The sequence below is a fragment of the Daktulosphaira vitifoliae genome, unplaced genomic scaffold, assembly GCF_025091365.1.
Source record: "Daktulosphaira vitifoliae isolate Bord-2020 unplaced genomic scaffold, ASM2509136v1 Scaffold_5, whole genome shotgun sequence".
Lineage (NCBI taxonomy): Eukaryota > Metazoa > Arthropoda > Insecta > Hemiptera > Phylloxeridae > Daktulosphaira > Daktulosphaira vitifoliae.
The window spans coordinates 11,725,795-11,743,984 of record NW_026099576.1 but is presented as its reverse complement, the minus strand read 5'-3'; the positions used below and the strand labels follow the sequence as shown (position 1 = coordinate 11,743,984).

Genomic DNA, 18,190 nt, shown 5'->3' with positions numbered 1-18,190 from the left:
TGAAAACAATCTACATATTAATAATCCTATAGTCTGTTTACTTCTCTATATAAAAACAATCAATTGGGCAATATAAATACTAACTAATTTTTCAATCAAACCTAACTTATCAACAGTTTTCTTTTTAATATAATAATTTTTCAAAACTTAAAATTATTGAAGTAGAAAAATGAAATAATAAAATAATAAAATAATTTTACCCAATTTGACGAATTAGATTGATAAAAAAATGATCTAAAAAATACAATTTTACAATTGTGAAATGAAGGAAAAGAAGTTTGTTATTTATACAAAATGTTCAATCCGCTAGTTTAAGAGTACTTTACCAAGGGTAGGGTTACCTTGGGGATTATTATTTGCAATTTGATTTCTATTGTTGATGTTTAAATTATTTTTAGGTTTAAAATACATGTTGCAAATTTTTTTCTATTTAATTTGAAATTTTTTAGTCACTTGTATATTTAAAAAATTATATGTACATTAAAAAAGTTCAATATTCAATAAGAATACTAAAGTTTTGTAAATTGGCATAATAAGTTAAATTTATTAAACTGATAAAATTGAATAAGTTTTATAACCGTAAACTGTTTGATTATAATAAAGCAGTTTTTTAATTATATGACATAAATAACTGTGAATTGATCTAAACCTGAATAAGATCAAATATTTTGTATTTTTTATAACTATTATAATACATGAAAATTATAAACATTTGTATTGAAACAAATTTATTGCTATAAAACTTATTGTTTGTGAAAATGTTCAATTATAAATATTAAAGCAATTTCAGGTAGAAAAACAACGGTATATTTATCGTAGGTTGTTTAAAATAGTAATAAACGCAAAAAACTCGCTTTGATAGACCATAATGTGATAGTAATGATAGAAAATCGACGGAATTACCTAATAAGATATTCGTGATTGATCTTATGTGTCTATTATGAAATATGAAATAGAACGATTGATGTACACTGGATGATTTATAAGTCAAAATTAATTTCATCGGATCCTCGGGCCGTAACAATTTATATTATAATTATTTTTTTGAACTCAACCTGATTGGAAATGCTATGAAGATATAAAACGGCCGTTCAAAAAATAAGTAATTTCTATTCTTTTATAACAGGACCAAATTATTCATAGAACTCTTTTGTATTGATGATCGTGGTGTAAAAAATAAATTGGGTTTAAGCCGGGGATTTAATGTGTCTGCCGTTCCGACTTTGAACGTATTCCCTTTTTATAGCTCATTTTAACGTTAAATGTCATTTAGGAGTTTATATTTCAGTAGTGAATACAAAAAACAATGCAAGCACCCAGATAATCGTGCAACCCTTTATGGTACACACATCGCCGAGCTCATTCTCCCTTCACGAGTAGCCGCCGCCGACTGGGCATTAATTTCATGGTCACCCACATTTTTCTTCACTGCGCTTATGTCTGTCATTCCTCTGTTTTACTACAGGTAGTCATTTACCTATCCTTTTGTGGAACTCTCGGGTCTAGACTCATACTTGCCCATGGCCATACTTATGTTCATTGCGTTGTTTTCACGCATACAACTCCCTCAACGGCCACTTATTCAAATCTGTTACAAATCCAGCCTCCGATTCAACTAATTATAAATATTTAAAATAAAGCATTTAAAAACAATTACGCAATAAACATGATTAAATTATGTTTATTAGAGAAATTGTGAACACTCACTAATTGTAAACCTTGATAATTAAGATTTACAGTTTTACACAGGTGTAAAACTGTAAAATAATCATTGATTTATCATAATAGTGTATAATTTCACTGGGTTAATTTTGAGAATCTTTTCAATTTGTTGTCAGTAAGTTATAGGAAATGAGATATACGTTCACAAAGAATAACTAATGAAGACGTGTCAAGACGAAAAAGAAATGCATTACACGATATTGTACTATGCACGAAGAAGCATAATATATTATTCTGTCTACCGAGTGATAATGAATTGTTAATTTTGATCTTACGACGACTACGTCAAATGATCAACGATGGCAATCAAACGGTGTACTTACAGTTGAAACGCATGTAATAAAACAAAAATAGTAATTATAAAATGTGTCAGTTTAATGATGTAACAAGTACACAGTCCAAATCCAGATCTGACAATGGAAAAGCTCAATTTATATTGTCTGAGATTAATAGCATTTTTTCTTTTTGACATGGTAAACACCTTAAGGTGTTTCTTCGATGAATTTAAGAAAGGCGAAAAAACTTTCCCATAAGCAAGTATTAAAATATTATTTAATAAAGTTTAAATTAATTTTCGCGCGTGTATAATTTCAAAATGAAATAAAGTAACGGTCGAATTCGATCATTTTCTACTAATAATGATCAGAATTAATAAAAGTATAATAGCTGGAAGATAGCGCTTGGATTCATAAAACAAATTTCCTAGTAACAATGCGGAAGGAATGGGAAATCGTGAATTATTTTGATTGTTGTTATCGTTGACGTACTCTCGAATAGTATAATATCTTGCACTCGTCGAAACGGCTCAGAGAATGAAACTGGTTTCGATTACAAAAGCGCTGCACTCATTATTATTGCATTCCCAATGGAAATTTCGTTTGGTTCACGTGAAAATACCGAGAATAGCAATTTGGACGGTAAAAGACCACTGCATGCAGTTCGGACCATTTTAAAGAGTATTGTTTGAAAGCAAATACGTGGTACACGCTTTGAATTATTAATGTCGACGTTACGGTGTGAACTCTATCAGTTGACACCGGAACGTTTGACCTTATGCGTGCTTGTAAGTCAGGCTAAACCAACGGCAACTGTTAAAACAACCGCAAATTAGAGATTTAAATGACATAGGTGGTTATTACAAAGGATCCAAAGATCTTTTTATGAATAACCTCATTTAATCTATTGATTTACTATACACGAAACGGACCATAACAGTTTGTAGGCATTATGACCCGACGATCAAAGATGCTACAGACGCAAGTGCTTAAAATATTATATCTCTTGCATTTCCTTCTGGTAGCCTCTGACCACATACGTTCGGACCCTCGTGTTCGTTTTCATTTCTAGAAACCTGTCCCGTATCTCTAGGCAATTAACATTACCTGGGGGTTGTTACTATCAGATTACACGTGCTTCCCGTAGGTGGACGTGGTCAGAAGCTCATCAAAAAAAAATGCCCCTGGACAAAATAGAATACAGTGTTCGGACAAGACTCATCGTACAAGACGAACACAACATGTTATCAACACCGACATTATATTGCAGGCGACCGACTTGTTATTAAAAGAATAATTTATTACCGTGCAATGGCTATGGTTGGTCATGTATGACGTATTGACGTTAACCGGTAAATCTTTCTTGTATTCTTCCTAGTTTCTTTATATATTTTTTGCGTTCTCGATTTATATCTGACTATTTGGGGGTGGTTTAAACAGCTTCGCACGCCGACAATAAACTACCGTACCGTTAAGGGATCGTGAAATTGGTTTTTGTGAAAATGACGACGGGCGGTTTTTGTGTGAAATACAGGCGGTATTTTATTCCCACGTGGACATTAAATCATAACAAATGCTCTCGTCATAGCTATATATAATGCATTTTAAACTGGTAAGATTTGTGCGTTACAAATTTCCATAATGAAAATAATACTTAAGTGTACGCCTTAACTTACGTTATATTATAAGGAGATCGCGAAAACTTTAAAGTTAACGTCTAAAAGATATAATTTTGGGGTTAGCCCAATAAACATATTTTAAGTGTGTAGTAATTTTAAAGACTCCGTAAATTTAATTTTAACAAAAATAATTGAACGCGTAAAACCATAACAAATGAATACTTAAAATTACAAGTTCATAAATTATAAATTTAGACTTAAAACAACATCTATTGAAAGTATTCTCGTTCTTTAAGCCAAAATTAGACGCGGAGATATTATAAACAAATAATATTAGTAATTTATATTGAAAGATAGCCTATATCAAAACAAAATCTTTTAGTGAACAAGTATGGCGCAATAATATTTTTTATAGCGTTACTTGAAAATCATTCTTAATTTAGTGAAAAAATATTATTTTATATTATGTTAGGATAGAACTAGCTTTTGGTGGTGACATTAGTTTTCTGTATGGTTTCGAGTAACAGGTACAGTCCTATACAATGTTTATTTCGAAACGTAATGATATTATCTGGTTTGTTGTTATATTTTCTGATCGCGTCTAAGATTTGTACTAATTTAACGTGAAAATAAGCACACGTGTGTCTCAAAGGAATATTATGCCTGTACTTATATAATATTAAAATGTCGTTTAACTTCTAAGCACGTTTTTGTCTTTTAAGAAAGATTTCGTTGCTCTTATCGCTATTCGGCAGATCTCATAGTTAAGGAGTTATGCTCTGCTGCGCAAACACCATAAAACACCATCGAAATATAAATAAAAGTCGTTTTCAACGGACGTTCGTGACCAAATGGTATTTCACACTTCAGCAACGACGACCGCGGGTTGGGTAGTTTACGACATCGCAATCTGTTTGAATATCAACGAAAAGGTCTAAAATTCGTATAGATAGCTATATATATATATAGCTAGTAAATAAGATAGCTCGAGTTTCCAGTTGAAATATATATTTTTAAATCTAAGATACCTTCTGGCTTTGTCTCAGCCACAGTTTCCACAGTGTGTCATTATTTGTGATAAAATTTTGTTCGCGTTAATAAAGGGGTTAAAATTTAACCTCTATACTGATTACATTATTTACTCGATTGAAAGTATCACGTGACAATGACCTACATGACTATTGTTTTTAACGTAAAACGTACTTGAATCCCTTAACTATTCAATTTTATAACCGACTTGATGGCCACGGCTGACTGAATGTTCTATTCGATTCGTGTTCGATTGGCATAATGAAGAAATGCGCGTGACGCTCATACTTTAAGTACAATTGGTATGTCTAACTATACTAGTTTTATTGGAAATTAATTACGAAAACAAAAAGTACAGTAGTCAGTGAATCTCCTTAATGACTTTTGTCAAGCTCATACGGCTGTTAGCGGCGTATTACAAAGAAAACAATCAACTTCATTGGCTTATTCGAGTTGGTTAAGACCACTATTTACGATCACAGTACTGAATAACGATCACGACAATAACGAAACGATTTCAATGGATTTATATAACGGTCCAATACAATTAAAATGAATAATCTCGCGTCACATCTTTAAACTGTGAGAGGTACGCTGGTAACTGACGCGTAATTGACTGAAACAAAAGTGTACTTAATTATATATTAGAGAACTCAGGAAATAATACATCGTGTCATGCAATGATCTTAAATTATTTTAATTATATCTTTTTTGAGACAAAAGTTTGAAATTAACGACCCTTCTAATCGAGACGGTTTTAAGAATAAGATAAAATATCAACGACACCCACACGAGTGTGGTTATAATACTAGTAAATACCTTGTGATCTTGTAAATTACTGCTAAAGTTATTTCTTGCTTTCAGAATATGAAGGAGCTGTGCTCATTTTTTCTTTTCGATACGGTTGTCAATTGAAAATTATTTCAAATTTTCATAGCTATGCCTGAAGCTCTACTTTCACTTTTAGTCGGATGAAAGCTTATGCGTTGATTTTAGAGAAATGCGTTAATATTTGTGTCAACGTTTGCACACTTTACTTATCTTCCAATTAAAACCGGTAAAATAACCAGATTTTCTCTTAGTACTTTTGACACATAAATACATTTTTTGGTAGCTAAATTGACTATAGCTATAAAATTAGGTTTTTCTGACAAAAACAATTTGAAACATTTTTTATATATTAAAACATAGAAAAATAATGTAGTAAATCCGAATGTCTTTGTGTATCATTACATTTCATTCAATTACAGCTGAAATATAACGATTGTCGAATTATATATTTTTTATTAAAATACAGAAACACAGTAGGGTGAATGATTCATTATTATTTTTATTTAAAATGAATTGAGCAATTTGATGCTACTCCAAGGAGGGTGCACAAAAAAGTATTATGTTATTATTCATGTATGTGGTCATAACAGAGAAAGTCGAGGAGATTGAAACATCAGGCCTATAATTTAAAAAAATATAATAATTTGTCATCACTTCCACAATAATGATGCTGGTAAAATTAAGACGGACTAACCACAGGTCGACCGAGTAAAACTTGAGAATATCTAACTCTTGAAAACATTACTTACACGCAAAACCTCCGACTGGTCCGTCGAGGAGGTAATATTTACAGCATTAACCTAAAATATTTGTTGGGAAGATAGTTTTACGGTAGTAGTCGCCGATTGCCTGTAGGTACGGAGTATATGTGGTATTCCGCGTACTGTGATACTATTTAGTCAACGTTGGCGGTAGTGTTGATGTCATCGGAACACAACGGTTGTGTGTACTTACAACAATATCATTACCATTGTGGAGGAACGCGTGTGATCGTGGAGGAGGTCTGTGAACGTTACGAGAATAGACAATGTCACACACAAAAAACGCGTCTGTCGTTCACTGGAGCGCTCGTTATATCCACTCAGCACAGGTAGGACAACGTACCGGAATTTGTATTGTTCTCTGAATACTACCGAGCACACCGGAATGCATCCTCAGGGCGAACGCATTTTGGTACTTCTCCTCCGTATCATCGTATTATCATTAACGGCGTCGTGTATTCGCCTAAAGTAAATGGAAAAAACGACAACCATTGTGTGTACGCTGACGGTGTGGAAAGCGGTTACAGCTACTTTTTTACATTGTACGAGTGTTGGTAGCTGATTGATCGACAGATATTGCTGTGTATTGAAAGTGATAAACCAATTTATTACAATGCAACTTGTAGAGTTCTCAAGGGGTAAAGCTAATAGGCGTCGTCCGTTGCGATTGATAAATAAATAATAAAGAGGATAATTTGCGTGACCGACTAGGGAAACTTTTTTATTATTGAAACTCAGCTGTCACCGGAGGCGCCTAGCGTGTGATATTGTCAAGTGCGCTCAAAAACACAACAGCTGTCATAGCCGTTGGATATCTAAAATATCTATTTAAACATTGGCAACTGATTTTAATTTCGAAATACTATTATACATTTTGATTGCCATTCATAGCGCTAGATTATACAAATTAAAAAATAGGTCAGTACTGCATTTTACTCGAATTAAATTATGCTTTTACTTTATCTTTTATATTTGTTCAAACTTTTAAGCGAATAAAAAAACTGACTAGTCAGCTTTAAACTTAGAATTCAATAGTAGCAAAGTTTTTATTTGTTCATAACTTTTATTTTTCTCTTACAAAGAAATGTCACAATTGAAAGGTTTAGTTTATCAAAGTATTTTCTGTCGTTTTAAAACTTTTCCCGAGAGAATTAAAAAAAATGCTACTACTGTTAATATTCTTTATATGATTGAATGCGTTTGGCGCAAAGCTAATTATTGACATAGAAAGAGTCATTTACTTATATTTTGTCGGGCTGTTAATAAAATAAGATCATTTATTAACAATACGTCTGTTTCAACACCCTATCCGCTCATTCTGTACACAGGTTACATTTTTAAAGGCTTCTATTTAGTTCAAGTGGGATATTTCAAACTTAAAGTAATAGTTCCGTAATGTACAGGTGTGTTTTATAACTGCATCAGTGTTTATGTCTTCACTTGCACAGGATGTATCTGATTGCAATACGAGTATCGATTATTTAGTAATTGCGTAACAAGGGTGTTATATTTTTTAATAAATCACCTCATAAAACACGCTTCAACCTGTAGAACTATGTACATTGACATTGAAACTGTTTACCCATAACGACTGATTGCCATAACGCCAACGGTGACGTCGACCGTTTTACGCATTCACAGGCAACATTTACGTTTCGGACCATCAGGTGTTTATACACGAGAAAATCAATTCCAGTAGCCGCCGAAGAAATAAAAAAACACGGGAGTATCTGTCGGTTGCGTGGCAAAGAACAATTATACAAGTATAAAATCCGTTGCATTTGAATACCAATCGTGTCACTAATAGATAGGCTGCAGCGTTGCAGTAGACTGTTTGGCGGCTCTTGAGGTCACACATACGAGATTACATTGGTACTATTGGCCTGCGGTCGCGTGCAATTCATACACAGCCGCGAACGGGTACTTTTGTCAACACAGACCTTTTTTATTTTTTTTTACTGACCCGTAAGTTCGTGCATAAACGCACATGCATTTGCTGTTGTCTCGCCGCAGAGTATCGTATGCGTTAGTACGTTATTACAAAACGATGCAAACGACTCGATAAACCTACGCACGTTTTAAATACATTGTGACCGGGTGTACTTATTAAACGATTACTAAGAGGTAGAGAGTTGCCGTAACGAGGTACTGACGCATAGGAATGTGTCAGTAAAGTGTGCAATAACTGGCGAAACGTTCGATCGATTTTCACAAATTTTTTTTTTTTAAATAAAATCGAATTTTTAATGGAAAAAAACAAAACGTTTCAACAGAAAAGACTTTTGGTCGTGTAAAATGTCATTGCAATAGTCAGATGCGGTCACGAACTTTAATGTACGTGTCATGGGCTGAGTTAGGATTTTGTTGACTCGACAGAAAACAGGACTTAAGTACTACAGCACGTGCATAATACATGACGGACTAAAAATAATTTATACGCAAAATTTATGATGTTATATCACATGTATTGCATTAAAAACATGATTAATCTCCGTCAAGATGTATGGCAACATTTGTTTGATTGCAGGCTTCGTATACGTGATACGCCATGCCGAGAAAGCGTTTATATCGTTTTAACCGTTTCCGGACGTACAAAGTCCCTTACTGACATACACCGACTGATTATAGATATTATTATAATACTAATGTGTTAACATTAGTATTATATATGTAAAAAAAAAATATGCTTGATATATATCGGGTTATATATATATATATATATACCTGATGAGATGTTGGGCCAGAAATCGTCCTCGTCATCTTCGTGCACCGGCATCTCGTGACAGATAGTGTCCTGAAAACGCATGCCGATATAGTAACACTGTTATTCGACCGCAAAATCGAATACGGTTCGGTTTATTTCAGTACAAATAGGATACAGATAGGACCGTTTGTTAACCGCATAACAAAACGGAACACAGTAGGTATTGTGCACAAGAGAACATATATTTTTTTTAAGATGAGTTTTTATTCTCTTCCGGTCGGGTGGCGTCAGATTTCAACGGACCTCGTGCTCGGCACATGTGCACAGTCAACAATTTCTGTGTCATGTGGCCTTTTACAGTGGCGCTCTTACAAGATACGTGTTCGTGTACTCAGACTGGTCAAATCAATACGACACACACTCGTACCGGCCCGTCGACCAAACAGTAAGTCATAGTAAATCACACAACCGGACACTAAGGGAAAGGTCTATGCGTCGGCACAGCTATTTTCTAAAGACAATGGACAACAGTCGTTGGAAATTGTCTACTGTTACGGGAGTGTATAAACTATAAAATCTTGAGGATCCATTTCGAATCGAAGGCATTAACACCGGGCTACGTAATGGTGAAAATTCTCAAAGAAAACACACAACCGCTCTTTCGACCAAACACTAACTGACCGTAAACATGTTTATAAACATGTAACCGGCCGGTATTACATCTCCGCTTGACTTTTAGTGACATCTCACAATTCGGCCATCTGGTCGGCAACAAGAATATATACTTTAATAGCGGTGACCAGTGACAAATTAAACGGCGGACGATTTCAAGAATACCGTCGAGGCATATCGTTTATATTGCACATCTGTCGACAAACTATCTATTAGCATAAAATAACATTGTTATTGATGGTGCGCCCCGAGAACATCATAATATTTACGGACACGGTTCACATAAAATTTATAGTAAAATAATCATAGCCGTCCGCCCCCGCCTAATGTACGGCCGTTAAACATCTCCGTGTAATCCTTTGATACCGTATCGACAATAATTAATAACGCCCCGAGCGGTTTTCTTTGCGCTAACGTTTCCGGCTCTAAGTACTGGCGGTGCACTCGACATTTTAACCGAAGACGACCACTTGTCCTCGCCTAGTACTTAATATTGTGCGAGTGTGAATCAAATTTGAAAGACACTTCAACCGGTCGGATTCGACAATCATACGAAACTCTCCAGTCACTGACCTCGTTTGCAGACACTCGCTGATAATAAACACAAATTGTAGTCGTCGTTTGTACGAGCAATAAAATACATCACAACAGATATCACTGTCGGGGAACCCCTGGTCAATCCCCGTTTTGGGAACCCCGCGGCTGTTGTGATTCATACGGCTAGCAAAGAGATCGGCTCCCTCTCTGGTCGAAGAAGAGTGATTTTTTCCCCATGTACAATATCGATCCTACAAACGACTGGCACCCTTTTTTATCGTCCGTCCTATACACCTGTGTATGCCGAAAATTTCATCGCCTAACAATGTGCCACTGCAAATCGAAGTACATAAAACACATCTAATATTGATATTTTACTAATAATAGAACACATAAATTTTTTATACACGTGTACGGTGACAACTAACCAACCGGTTTGTAGTCTGTTTAAATAATAATAATTAATTAATTATTATAGAACAACTCGATACGGGTTTTGTAGGTTTTTGAAGATTTTTTCAAACATAAACCTCTCACGGTCGAACAAAAACAGCTCAGATTTTACTTCAAATTAATTAATATTGGAATTTATTTTTGATAGTTTATCGTTAGAATCTCGAAACAGAAGTAGTAGAGTTTAATAAAATAAAATGTTTAACTACAAAACAAAATGTCAAAAAATGTACTTGCAAGTAATAATTACTAGAAAGTAATTAAGTAAAAATTTACACATTATACAAAGTATAATAAAAATTGTACATGTCATTATGTAAAACTCAGTGTGATCAACTTTTTAGCGTAAAATATTAAATGTCATAAATTATTTTTATTAACAAGATTAAATATCAAAAAATGTTAAGCCGTCGTAATATATTTTAGTGTTCCTTAACAGTTCACCTGTAGTTCAGTCTCCAGTTCACAGCAGTTATCGAGTCCGAATGACTTTATTAAAACAAAAAAGTTGTGGTAATTAATAAAAGAAAAAACATTCAATAGTTGACACACAACGGTAAGCGAAAGAGTTAATTAGCGAGATCAGCGTACGCCGAGGATACTCGTGGGCGATTGCAGTGGCCACATGGTGTCGCAACCGTAAGCTGCTTGTCCTCGGCACACCTAACTCACGTGTTTGACTCGCAGTCATAACAATAGAATTTATAATATGGACCAGTTGTTTAATTGATGGAAATGATGTTTCTCTTGTGCACAACCCGTCGAGGAAAGCTGACAGTGTCTTTTCGTTTTGACAAAAACCGAAGTCAACCGATTTCAACAAAAATGATAATCTTAGTATTGTTCTAACGTACCTGATGTATTCGGTTTTAATCCTTGTAAATAATATCCAATATACGACCACGGCAGCTGATTGAAAAACAAAAAAACAAAACTGGCCTACACCGAACGGTCACTGTTATCGTCGAACTCGCAGCACTCGCACAGACTGTACAACGCACGCGCACACACCGCGACGGACCAACGGTTGCTGTGTTTCCACGCCGTTCACGCACTCCGCTGGTGTGTAAGAACCGATTCCAACACACACACACAACTACTTTAGCGCTTCCGACGGCCCAACCTGTTGACCCCTAAACCGACGCCGCCGCTTTTCTTATCTAATTCAATACAACACAATATCATTCTCAGCTTTCTTTGAAGATTATCTTAGTCGCCACGCGAATCGTTTTGTTGCACAAATACCAACAGTATTGAAATAAATACCTATAAATACACGAGCACTTGAACTTTGTTCATTTTACACATATCCGATATCATGTCTCGATAAAAATCATTTATTCGTATTAAACTCGAAAATGTTTTTCCCGGCTACTCGAATTTTAATAATAATTTAATAAACTCAGCAATACGTTTTTAGTTCATCGACGTTAATTAAAAAACGTACGTACACATTCGTTGACATTGTAAAAATTCAATACGACGTTTTCAATAAACATTACGTCTAATCTATCACACTAAATACTCAACTTAATCTTTTATGTGTGAATTTCCCAACCTCGTCTAAACTTTCAAGCATTTCGTCAGTTAAATTGATTTTCCATACAAGTAATAATTATTTTCATTTCTTGGATATTTGTTTGTTGAGCATTTCATTAAAATGTACACAGGTAACAAACAAAGCATCTTATTAAAATCTCTGATGTGACGGCGAAGAGTGTCAATATTAATTTCTAAGAATCCTTGAAAAAACCAAACAGAAATATTGAAAAACTTTTTATTAAACGTTTTCAATAAGCAAAGTAATATTTGAACTGTGCACGCATTTATTTATAAAAAATTGGCTGAACTCTAATAATGATATTTTTATTATTTAGATTCGTAAAAAATCTTATAAAATTCATTACTTCAAATATGGTTATACAAAAATAAGAAAACGAGACAGGGTTTTAAATAGGATAATATACTTTTAAAAGTCATGTAAATTTTAATAAAATTGTACATTTTTCCGTCGGTTTCACGCGCGACGACGTAGATCAATTTCTAATATTCATATATACATTTGTGTATTTACAGAAAACATTTGTTTAACTGCTCAGTGTTTTGACAATCGCCGATTTGCATTAATAGTCATGAGTCAAAAATAAATATTATAGTTTCTTAGGTCATCCTACGAAACAACAGCGTCATGGTATCACGACAATAGTGAAAATTACCATAGTGTGTGCAAAATGTGAATAACGTATTTATTTATAAATGGGCTATTTATCAATTTATTTGCTATTTGTCGAGTTCTTAGAAAGTTTCTCAAAAGTTTATCGACGAACCACTACGTTTGATGAGTTGTATGACTGAAACTAACATGAATCGCAAAAACAGCAATAATCTCGGTGAATTGTATACATTACTTGTATGTGTGTACATCTAAGTAAATTTTGTATTATGTATCTTAGCGTGGGCAGAGTTTATATTGGAAAGTAAACAAATACCTTACTGATAAATGACTTTGACGTTTAATTTGTGTTTCACGCGCTATTACGAAACGTCCGCAAACGATAAAACTTTGAGATGTTAAACGTCTGAAATGTTAGGGTGAATTTTGTTGAGTTATTTAGTTGGTGCACCTTTCATCGAATATCTATCAGGTGAATGAATAATTAAAATGAATTAATTATTTGCTACAACTGCAAACTCTATATTCCATTATTTCGCGATAGTTTTCGTTTAATTATTGACTATTTGGTATAATATGTAGAATTAATATCAAAGTGAACAGCTAAATTCAAGTATTAATAATTATTAAAACTACTAAACTATTATGTTTTAAGCTTTGTCTTGTTTTTTTTTTTATCATTTCAAACTTTTTTAGATCTATTCATTAAAATTACCGCAAATATTGAGTTGTATTGATGTCTGTTTGGTATATCAAATAGGATTAAAACGCGAAGAAGCTTCTAATAAACGCTTATTAATTTATGTTTTAAGTATAATTATGTAGGTGGACAATGCTGATCTTTTTGTGGTTTTAATTGGAGTACCTTTCCAAAACACTATTACTAAACATGTGTTACATTCTGATCGTTAAAAAAATCATAAAAACACCGATAGTAGTAAGTTTAAAACCAGATAAATCATATTTAATGGGCCTCTGGTGTTATTAAACGCTTTACACAAACACGTTGTGTAAAATTAAAATCAGTTTCTTTAGTGTTAATTATCTCAAATAATTTGATTTTAAGCGGAAATAGATAAATTATTATAAATGGTTTCTTCCGTCAACTAAGTGTTTTCCTATATATTATTTACATAAAAGATTAATCGTTAGAGGTTTCATTAATTAAATTTCAAATGTTCAATTAAAAGTTTTAGCAATAATAATGGTAAGAATGAGTTGTGTGGTCATATTGTTGTTTGAACTAATTTTGAGACATCTTACTCTGTGAAAAATTTCCCTAAGTGTATGCAGTATCATAGAAATCTGTTCTATCTGATCCCACCCTATGTCCCCGAAAACTTAATTTATAATTATTATATATTGCTTAGCGTTAAGAAACACTAACATGAGTTTCTATATATAATTATTATACTCGGAATGACTATTAATAAATTGTTAATTAACATTGACGAATAAAATAAAATTTATATGTTTTATCACTGACTATATTATTTACAACTGATTAAAATTATTTTAGACATCTCAAAATTGCTGAACAAATTACTATTAAAACAACAATATTTTAATTGTAGCTAAAATATTTACAAAATGGTTTATGACCACGATTTTTATTGAATTGCAATATTTGTTATACATAAAATATTTATGTAACAAAAACAATAATGATAAAACAAAATTGACAATTATGTTTTTAAAAATTTAAATTAATTCATATTATTTAATGAAAGAATTCAGGAAATCTATAGAAGATTTTGCAAGGTTAATGAATACGTCAAAAATGCAGCACCTCTAACTTATTTTTATGTTTATGTGACAGTTGGTCGGTAAATTCTATTTTTCAGTAACAAGATTCGGTCACGTGCAGCTCTAATTGATAAACAAGAAATCAGTTCAGTAATTGGAGTTGTTAATTACAGTTCATTTGTTTTTTATTCATCATGAACCAGCGTGAATTGACCATTATAGTCCTATTCGAATGAGTAGAGTTTGCAAGTAAAAATAGCCATTTGTTTCTGATTACATCGACTATAAAGCATATTATGCCCACTCATTTAGCCGGATGTGCGGGGGGGTATGCATCGGAAGTTCTCGAACCAAATATAGGTACGGTATCCGCTTCAGCCATTCGCTCTTGTTGATTTCTGTTCATTTGAACATCACGATGTTGAATGTTGTGAATGCTTTTCATCCTTTGTACTTTCAAAATCGTCGAACCTCCTCTCATTATCTTGAGATTCGAGTTACATCGTATTTTGACTTAAAATTCAAACATGGAACTTTATGATTACTCATATTCTTTGACATTTAATATGCGATTGACTGCATACGAGACTATAAATCTTATAGTATTTAGGTTACATACACTACGTTTGTGTTTTGAGCTTTTGAATTTCGCGGAGATTAAATAGAGTATAAGCAACGCACTTTTAATAGTATTTCCGATATATACCGAAGTGCACATTAAAAGGAAATGTTTAAATAAAATAATTATTTTTTGGATGCGGCCCAATAGTTTCGGCGAAGTGTTCATTCTGGTACAAGCCTTTCGAAAATAAAATAAAAAATCGTCGAGTGTGCGATTGCTATCGACTTAAACTGTTTGAAATTCTCATTTATTTAACTTGGCGTTAAGTGTTGTTTATAATATCCAAACACTTCTGTATTCATTCATAAAAATGAGTATCTCAAATAAAAGACCAATACTGAGGAAATTACTGTTTGGTGGAGATGCTTAAGTAAATCACTTAATTCAATAAGTCCATTGGCTTTTTATTTTGTCGCGTGGAATCATGTTAATATTAAATATTTCCAATTTGTTTTATTTTATAACAACGAATACTTTCAAAATAATGAATCGAACATACGTACAGAAGTTTTTTTAAAGTTCGATTTACTTTTTCGATCGTTTCAATGGATGTTTTACATTTTCAGTGATTCTTTAGGTTAACATTTAATTAAGTTTAATGTGTGTACCAATGAATCAAATATGTAATTTGGCAAGTTTTTCAATAAAACATAATGAGATTCTTAAAAGGATAAATAAAAATATGAAATTATAAATATTTTTTTCATTTTATCTTTTGACTGATTTATTATGTGTTACTTTAATTGAGTTTACCAATCAAAAATAATTATTTTACTACACCACATAGGTTTAAAAAAATATATATACAAAACATTTATATGTTCATTGTAATTAATATTTAACCGAACATAAACTTCAATTTTGAATGAAATGTAACATGAAAATAACAATATGAACATTTTAAAAACCTAGCAAACTATTTTTTTTTTTTGTTTCAATGTTAACATATAAAATCTGTTATTTATGTTTTTAAATATTCTAAAATCTATCAATGAGTAATTAAAAATTTAATGTAAAATATAAACTGTGGCTATTTTTATTATAGCCATTTCTTTAAAATATTTTAAAAGAAGTTCATCCTTTAGTCATTAAAAATGCGATAGTATTTTATTTTGCAAAGTATTAAAAAAGTACATTGCATATGTTACCTTTATAAAGTTTTTAATAAATAAACCCTTTATGATTAATATACAGGAATCTCGATTATGGCTAAAATTTATGTTGTTATCTTATAATTGAAAAAGTTCCAAACTAATATTCGTTTAGATTGCTTAGATAAATATTCGAAAATGACGAAACTTTTTTGGGGCTCATAATAAAAACGTTATACTTTTAACATCACCATTATTTTTAATCGAGACAGTATTAATAATTTAAAGAAATATTTTTAACAAATCCAATAATTTAATATTGTAATTTAGAGAAATATACTAAGTATTTTCTGAAATACTTGTGACTTTTGTCATTGAATTGAATGGAGACAATATATTTTTATTGATTTGTAGAACAACGGTGGCAAATATAAAAAAAACACATTGTGTTAACTAAAGTACAACTCGCTGTATCTGAGTTTTCCTCCAGTCGTTACAGGTTACGAGTTCAAGAGACGCAGTGTAAGAGTCAAGATGAGTATTTAGTCGACCAGACGAACAAGTCCTGAACGCGACCGGAAGTTCAGTGTAATTTGATATAAACAGCAGATTTGATTAATACTGTTTGACCGCTCTCTTACTAAATTATATAATATATTTACGAATGAAAACTCAAATATAATATCAACTAAAATTTTTTATTTAATTTTACGTTGTCTATAAGTTGTATGGACTATTTTTTTTAAATAAGTTCTTACAAATATTTATTTAATCTCTATAATGATTAAAATAATAATAGTTCAGAGGTAATTTTAAATGACATATCTGACTGTATAAAATTAATAGATACATAGATTTATAAATAAAAATGCATCATTAGAAATTGTTTTACTTTATTTGATAGTGATAACTTAATTCTAAGTTTTAAATATTTAAAATTTTTAAAGATATTGCTTGTGTAATAGATAAACAATTAATTTATACTATCTATTTAATTAATAATAATTCTCATGAAAATCATTTGTCTGTTTAAATTCTATTCTATGTTTTATTGATAATCAAATTTTAGAAAAATAATTTTTGTCATTCGGCTTGTTTTTCATCGCAAGACTAGATTCTATTTGCATAAACTCGTAAGTTAATATTTATTATTTAGCTTAACTATAATATATAAAAAAAAACAAGGAGTAATTATTGTATAAACTATTGATTGATATACTTCTAAAATTGTTTTGGATTTTAGGTAAAGTGGTAATATGGTATAACGTATCTCACTTGTGGGGTTGTGATTTGAAACTTAAGACTAATGCGCTTGATAAGGTATCCAACCAAATGTAGATTCACGTAGGTATACTAATTACAAATACATATAATCCTTTTTTAATGCTAATGTCCTAAAAGTTTCATTTTATTATTCCTTAAACGTACCTAGCAAAGTATCATTAAAAAATAATGTTTCGCGTATGCATCACCACTATAATACGCTAAAGTTTGGAATTTATAAATACTTAATTAGGTTTTTATTCTTTTAGATTGTTTAAATATTCACATTTTTCTTGATAAATTTATAGAATTTGAATAAAGTTAAATTAATTTAAGGTTTACACTAAAATTGTCGTTAAAAATCCAATTTCATTTAAAATGATTCTTTGAAAAAATAAGGTTAATTCAAATAACTTTTTCTGAAACTGATTTAATTTCCTAAAAAAGTAAATATATTTATGCACATTTTTAAGAAGGCTCATTAGAAATATTCATAATTTATTGAAATAAAAAGTGTTTTTTTTATCGACATAGTAAGCAATTAAAAATATTATTTTTAGCGCTTTATTATGCACAAAAAAAACAAAATATTCCAAAAAAAATTATAATTTTTTTTTATGAAAATTTTTTGATTGTAATCAACAAATTTTTTACTATTTGATAATAAGTTTTGTATTATTAATTTTTGAGAT

At 31.6% G+C, this 18,190-nt stretch overlaps 1 protein-coding gene across 4 annotated transcripts in view; it reads right to left on the bottom strand.

Annotated features, from left to right (window-relative positions):
* The window catches only part of LOC126906618 (protein TANC2), a 76,996-nt gene that overhangs the window by 17,764 nt on the left and 41,042 nt on the right, over positions 1 to 18,190 (bottom strand). The window contains exons 1-2 of one of the 4 annotated variants that reach the window (XM_050687296.1): positions 11,458 to 11,693; positions 8,962 to 9,031 (exon numbers count right to left, since the gene is read on the bottom strand). The exons of 2 other annotated variants lie outside the window; for them this stretch is intronic. In XM_050687296.1, coding sequence (XP_050543253.1) covers positions 8,962 to 9,013 — 52 coding nt within the window. In that variant the 5' untranslated portion in view covers positions 9,014 to 9,031; positions 11,458 to 11,693. Of the gene's footprint in view, positions 1 to 8,961; positions 9,032 to 11,457; positions 11,694 to 18,190 lie in introns of those variants that run through there. One more of the 4 variants, XM_050687297.1, reaches the window with a different exon arrangement.